At 37.4% G+C, this 6778-nt stretch overlaps 1 protein-coding gene across 6 annotated transcripts; it reads right to left on the bottom strand.

Annotated features, from left to right (window-relative positions):
• Positions 1-77: 77 nt before the first annotated feature.
• On the bottom strand, positions 78-6363 carry Tango6 (transport and golgi organization 6). 6 transcript variants are annotated; one of them, XM_046609348.2, is made up of 9 exons: positions 6194-6363; positions 4394-4466; positions 4079-4196; positions 3049-3277; positions 2391-2909; positions 1059-2258; positions 778-982; positions 532-683; positions 78-414 (listed from the first exon to the last, which is right to left on the bottom strand). In XM_046609348.2, the coding sequence occupies exons 1-9, from the start codon at positions 6230-6232 to the stop codon at positions 118-120; spliced, it is 2832 nt and encodes a 943-aa protein (XP_046465304.1). In that variant the 5' UTR covers positions 6233-6363; the 3' UTR covers positions 78-117. The 6 variants fall into 6 exon arrangements, with proteins under 6 accessions (XP_046465304.1, XP_046465309.1, XP_046465306.1 ...); XM_046609353.2 differs by lacking the exon at positions 6194-6363 and adding an exon at positions 6007-6186; XM_046609350.2 differs by lacking the exon at positions 6194-6363 and adding an exon at positions 6007-6186 and having other exon boundaries at positions 4394-4572.
• Between the last annotated feature and the right edge of the window lie 415 nt (positions 6364-6778).

Genomic DNA, 6778 nt, shown 5'->3' on the forward strand with positions numbered 1-6778 from the left:
ACTTTTAGAGAAACTGTTTCACCTAGAGTGAAATATCAGTCAGATCGATAAGATCATAATTTTTATTTAATGCAGAGGTGCTGGAATTCGGATTGATGTATGTAATTCTGCTTGTCGTCATACTGTTGGCTCCAACACAAATATGCTTTTTTCAAGCTTGGGCTTTGAGAAAAGAAAGTCTCGCACGATATCGTCAAATTCGTTAAGGGCAAGTTGGGCGTGAAGACGCAGTACCGAATCTTCATCATGCTGTAGACTCAACAGAGCTCGATACAGCGGAACTAAATCGTTTCCGAGACTGATTAGCGCAGCTTTTCCGAGGCCTTGAAGCAACAATGTGGTCACCATAACACCGGCCCTACGGCATTCCGCTATTTTGTCCGTTTTTATTATGCTCCCAATGCAGAATATTACCTGTAAATACAAGCACAAGTATGTTTTCAAAACAAAATAGTAAAATACTTTAAGAAACATAGTTTTCCAGTCAACTGAATGTCTAATTGTAAGTATAAATTATGAATCAATGCGTACCTCAACGATTATATTCCCTAAACGGTAACCCAATACTTTACAAAGTTCTCCGAGACAGGATAAACTGGAAGTTCTCACTAGAGGATCAACATCGCGTGTACCGCATAGAAATCCATTGATCAATATGTTTTTATAAGTAGGTGCCAATTCGCCTGCAATTCAAAACCAAACTTGGTATAAACATAATTCCTGAAATTTTTTAATCACAACACAAAGAATCTTCCATTATAGAAGCATTTTACTCACCAAGGGATCTTGTTACTTTGACTAAGATCTCCCCTATCTTAGCCCGAGTATCGGGTGAAATTGTGCTCTCTTTACTGGCAGATGTTATATCGATAAATTCGTGCACCAGCACTTCGATTACTTTTTCAGGATAAGCGGAGGCCAGCGCCGCGAGTCCGTTGATGGCGCTCAAGTATATGAATGAATCTTCATGTTTCAAATTTTCCTGTTACAAATGAAAGATATTTGAGACGAAATTCTTGCTCTCAACTACAATTTGACTACGAATTTGCTAAACTTACTTGAAAAAGGCATAAGACAATATCCTTCTGGGCAATTACATCGTGATCTGAACGTTCAACAAGCTTTGTTAGCAACATCAAACCGTGCGCACGGACTGGTAACAGAGGGTCGGCGAGATCGTGAATAGCTTTATCGAATTCAGTCACCTTTTCATTTGATTCTGATAAATCTTGGTACCGAGGTCGAGCTAATGCACCCTTTGTTTTTATAAGATTCGTCACTTCTTTGGCCAGCGTGGATAGTTCAGTTGATGTTCTACAGCTTTTCAATTTGCCTAAGGCAGTTGCCAATTTGTCGAATGGCTTCCAATCTATGGATTTTCGTTTATTCTCAAGGATGAATTTGACAAGCATTAGACTGATGTACAAAACGTCAAATTCTATGCCAATTTCATTTCCATTTTCCTTATCGTTTGCTGACTTGTCTTCGACTAATGATATTACAAACAGCAGAATGTGCTGCGGATTTCTAATATATGCTTCTTGAATTGCATGAGTATCAGCAAGAATGGATAACAGCTTTGCATACACCAATTTTACTTCCATGTCGTGCGCAATGTCTTTATTTTTGCAATGACAATTTTCATTCAATCTCGACAGTGATTCCAACAAATAGCAGAATAAATTATATGACAATATTTTATCATTCTGTACCAAGTGCAGAAGGCAATCGCCAAACTCGTCACAACTAATATATTCAACTTGATTCGTTACTTCAAATTCACTGTTAGGACCAAATCGGAACGTCAAATTATTACCAAAATCATGCTCGACATGATTCGATCTGTGCTGTACAAGCAATATGGCAAAAAGATCAGCTTGCATTGATTCCTCGCGCAAGAGCAGAAGCATTAATTGCTCCAAGTTCTTTCGATGCAAGTAAACAGTGCGATATGCTTTGGTGTAGAGGCGAAACAACGGAACGGCAATCACACAGAGAAGTTTGCTCGGTAGGCATTTAAATTCAGCTCCATTCGAAGTGAAACATTTCGAAAGATTTTCGACACACTTCGTAACTTCAATCTCAGTCCTCAATACTTCCATTGTTTCAGATTTCCCAACTGTGATAAGCAGAGGTTCCATAATCGGATTGAGAATTTTTTTAGTAAAAACTGTTGGATTTCTCTCATACAGTGCGTTCATGCATAAACTGGTTACTATCAGTGAATCTTTTCCTTTGGACTCAAGAAGATTCAGCAGCTGTGAGTAGTTTTAAAATTCAATAATTATTTGAATGTGACATGAGCGGTGCTTTCAAACAAAACAAGTTTTCAAACAAAATAACGAGAAATTTCTAAATAACTTTCGAAACTAAAGGATTAACTAACCAACCTGAGAGCATATTGAATTGTAGTAAATATCTGGATCAGTGCCTTGAGGAGTGGCGATCAATTTTGCAATGACATCTAGCTTTGCCCAATGAGCCCCTGAATCCAAGCCATCATCACACATTGACAGTACTAAAGCTACAATGCCGTTAGGCTTCATTATTCTGCTGATCAGAAGTCGTTGAGTTTCTCTCCGCAACCAACGCGGAGCACGTCGAACTCCAAGAATGATCATCAACTCTTTGACAACAATGGACTGCGGTAATTTGTCAATCAATGAAAGAAGGCTTACTCTAAATTGTTCTTGCTCTCTTTTCAACTGATCGTAAATAACTGCTGTCATGCGAAATGTATTCCCTGAACTGTTTTCACTCTCGTTGCAAGGTTTCGTCAACGGTACAGTTGACAGTTGTATCAAGGCAGCCAAAAGTGACCCAATCTGCGGTAAGATTGTGGGTCGCATTGTAGATTCGTCAAAACAGTTCAATATTGTTTTTACAACATTTGACAAACGCTCGTATTTCTGTAATTAAATGAAATATAGGCTCGTTGAGCATTGTGAAATACAATATATTGGCAAAAATGAACAGTGGTCCTATGAGGGAGATGGACTATTGTGAAATGAAGTCGTATATTCTTTACGCAGGACGAAAATGAGGTACCTGAAAATCTGTCAGCTGTTCTGCAGGCAGCTGGGCTGCTCTCGGACACATGTATTGTATACCTACGCCAACCCCTGGTAGAAGGCACGGTATCATCATGGAAATTGCAATCTCAATCCCACGTTTAAGTGAATTTAATTGTTTCACACCAAGGGAGGTGTCTCCATCGAGATATTTGGTATTTCGAATTTCATTGAGGAAATATAAAATTGCCTGGAGAAATGCTTCCCTGTAGTAAGAAAAATATAAAAATTAGGCAAGACTAGGGGGTTTTTTTATTCACAGAAGTTCAATGAATTCAGAATGGGAGCGTTGAGTTTATAAAAAAGATACAGTCGTACCTTACCGACCGAGTCAATCTTGTGTTTCATCAATTTTTAGGCGATAATTTCCACAGTTGAGGGGCTTTCAGGGATTCTGGAAATATGTAGGAGAGAAATGATAAATCGTAGTACCATTTTGAAGTAAGAATATGACTGTGACATATAATTTGATTCCGCAATACTAAACGTACCGGTACTTTACATATCCCTATTCTTACTGTAGTGACACCGGTCATTCAACCGGGCTAAATACAGTTAGTGTTAATGCTTCGATACTAATGCCTAAAAACTGTGTATGAATCAAAAATGACTCGGTCCTTAAAGGTAGGATTGTTACATGCCTTTAAGGCAGTGTTACACGTGAGTAAATTACCATGCTGACACATTTTTGGATTATTCTCCCGATCGGAGCAATAAAATAAAATTTTTCCTCGCTATTAAATAATTTGGATGTCACAGAATGGTATTTGCTAGTAGCAATGATTAGAACCTGCCAAAAGTTGCTATGATTGATTGCTAATAGAGAAATCTATTTAATGACATTATGAAGAAGTAATTCAATGACTCATATTAGCTCTTCAGCCAATTGATTATGATTATAGCAATTGTTTAAGGTTCTGAAGAAGGATGATATACATCGCAGACACAAACATTAACTCAGTCATGCAATGAAGTTATTGAAACTGTTTGATTCACTGAATCCGTACCTCGGTTTGTTTTCATCATTGCTGGTTTTCTTGATATCGCATTCAACTTCATCAGGTACAAGGTGATAAACCCCCTGTAGGATGTGGCTCAGCATAGCATCAAAATCAACATCGCTACCTACAAAGAATAATACCGTTGTGATTGTTGATAAAAAATAATCATTCATTCAATAGATCAGTTCAATTTTTTTTTTTTTTTTTGAGGTTATTCTGAGATCTTTCTCTAGGTAATAAGGTACTTCTAAAGCAGATTACATCAACAGTTCATGAATATCTAAAAATTGATGACATTATTTCATCTATATCATAACTTACTTCGTTTTTCATTAGATGTCAAAATCGAAAGGCCTTCAAAACAATCCATTGCACGATTTTTGGGTGGTGTAAACTGTGAAGTAAACACGTGCAAGGTTAGTGTTTATACTAACAATAAGTATGCTTCTGCAGTAGACTTCTGTCATCTGTATCTTGCTCTTGCTCTAGCAATGGTATACCTGCAAGCAAAGATACTGGTTTGTTGCCTACCCATAGACGACTGACATTTCTAGTTACTCGTGCCGTCAACCTCGCAAAAACTGCAGTCGAGGTAAGGATGACCAAAAATAATCGATTTTCGACTAATTTTATATAATTTTGCGACTGATCGTTATTTATTGTAAATTTGACAACTATTAAAACGCAGAAAACAATGTGAAATCTACTGGGTTTTTATTTTCAAACGATGTCAATGCAGTTTAAAATATGTCATGAAAACCTAGTTACCAGCAGATGGTGTATTATCAAATAATAAGACCGTGCCATGGTGACTGAAAAGAATTCAGCGGCTTTTGAAATTCGGTGATTATTTGACTATGATACAATTAGTGCTTTCCAGAAATCAATTATGTTGACCATTCTCTGGGGCGTGCTTCCTATAATTCAAGCATATTATAAAACCTACCGAGGCTTATTCGCCCTAATTTTAATGACATTTAAGATTTTTGCATCTACAAACATGAACTTCAGTAAATTGAAACTTCAGAACAATCATTCTGAGGGCAAAGTTTTACCAAACTTTCTTTGTTCTTTGTTCAATTATAGTGGATACTTTTTCATGGCCGACACGTCAGCCGTCTTTTGCTAAATTATGTAGTACTTTCACTGTAGCTTTGGATAAACTGTGAAAGTTACCACGAGAAATTTCTACCATAGAAGAATGCTAGATTAATTAAAATCGGATTACTTTTTTCCCATTCCAGTTGGAGCTAACCCACACACCCTGTATTCTTATTATGAGTATAGAAAAATTATATCTATTATATTTCGTAATGATTTACGTCTCATTATCAAGCGATACTAGATAACCGGGACTAACAAAACTTCACTTGACTTTTTTTATTAGTCATTAGAGGATAGAGAACATCTCGAAATTAGTTTTTTTAAACTTTGCAACGGTATTAAAGAAAAAAAATACCGCCACTAGATATTCTAATAAGAAATAAAAAGCGCACAGTATGGTGATACAAATTGAAATCTTGAAAAATATGGGTTCTGGTAAATTTCATTCGATTTTTACCTCTGGCGCGACTCCGTCAGATATAGTCGGATAGCCGAAAACTTAGAGATATCCAGGTTTTGATCAGATAAAGAAGCTCGAAAAAGATCTAACGATAAGTGTTTCCGAGACGTTTAATCTAGTTTTCCCGTGAACTCGACTTACGATATAATCAGAAATAGTAAGAAACGTAAAATCTCGAAGATATTGTGCTTTTCAACAGAAAAAATTCGGAAATCTGTGTTCTTTCCAGAAACTCTCGAGTATCTTGAAATGCCGCAAACGTTATCACAATAATTGACGATCTTGTAAATATATCTGTTGACTGAAAACATGGTATATTTTTTAAAATTTCTAAAAACAACGTTGAGAAATTGCTGATAATTTTTTTCACCAGGGATAATTCGATATCTATGTCGATAATGTGTTATGGATTATTCTTCCTGCTGGACTATTATCTTCTTTTCCGTGTCACGGAATCTGCTACAGGTGTCGGTTGCCTGCAGAGCCGCTAAGCACAAGACGAGGTTGTGAGACTGATGAGAATATTCTCCTCGCATAAGTATAAAGTAAACGACTACCGTATAGTAGATGTATAAAAAGGTAGGTATGGCGGCCATGAATCGGTTGCCTGTGCCTTTGATTCAGCAGCGTCGACTTCGACTTGTCCTTTGAGTCAAGGGCGTCACCTTGCCACGCCACTGTTCTGAAATGAAACGGAAAACGGTCACCCGACTTGTGGCTCCACTTGTGACTGAAGTAGGAATGCGTCTGATCCCGCGAATGCTTTTTGCTAGATTTAGTTCCACGCGTTCGAGACGAGGTACTTATCCAACCTAAGTTGGCAGTTGACTGGAAAAGGCCAATGGGATGCTGATAAATGGTTGCCACCATTTCAAAGCTGCGTGGAACGTCTGGTGTTAAATCCGCCATTTTGAATTTTGACACTTCTAGAAAAAAATTCGAACTCATCGAGTTTTAGAGCCACTGTCTACTAGTTATTCTGTTACATGTGACTTGCGTTCTTAGGCACTGATTGACTGGCACATTTTTGTTTTTTTATGGTGGAATCATGCGTGATTCCTGGCAGTTCATCCTCTGATGGCTGTTTATTGTGTCCGAGACGTACACGTCCATATCATACACTCTATGTATTCTTCACGAAT

Source organism: Neodiprion pinetum, chromosome 2 (genome assembly GCF_021155775.2).
Source record: "Neodiprion pinetum isolate iyNeoPine1 chromosome 2, iyNeoPine1.2, whole genome shotgun sequence".
Lineage (NCBI taxonomy): Eukaryota > Metazoa > Arthropoda > Insecta > Hymenoptera > Diprionidae > Neodiprion > Neodiprion pinetum.

Bases quoted from the DNA above. Each gene is read 5' to 3' on its own strand.
- Tango6 (XM_046609348.2), bottom strand. From the start codon at position 6,232: ATGGCCGCCATACCTACCTTTTTATACATCTACTATACG. The intron at 3,278-4,078 runs GTACGGATTCAG...TTCTTACTACAG, and splicing joins AATGATGAAAACAAACCGAG to GGAAGCATTTCTCCAGGCAA. The intron at 415-531 runs GTACGCATTGAT...TTGTATTTACAG, and splicing joins TAGGGAATATAATCGTTGAG to GTAATATTCTGCATTGGGAG.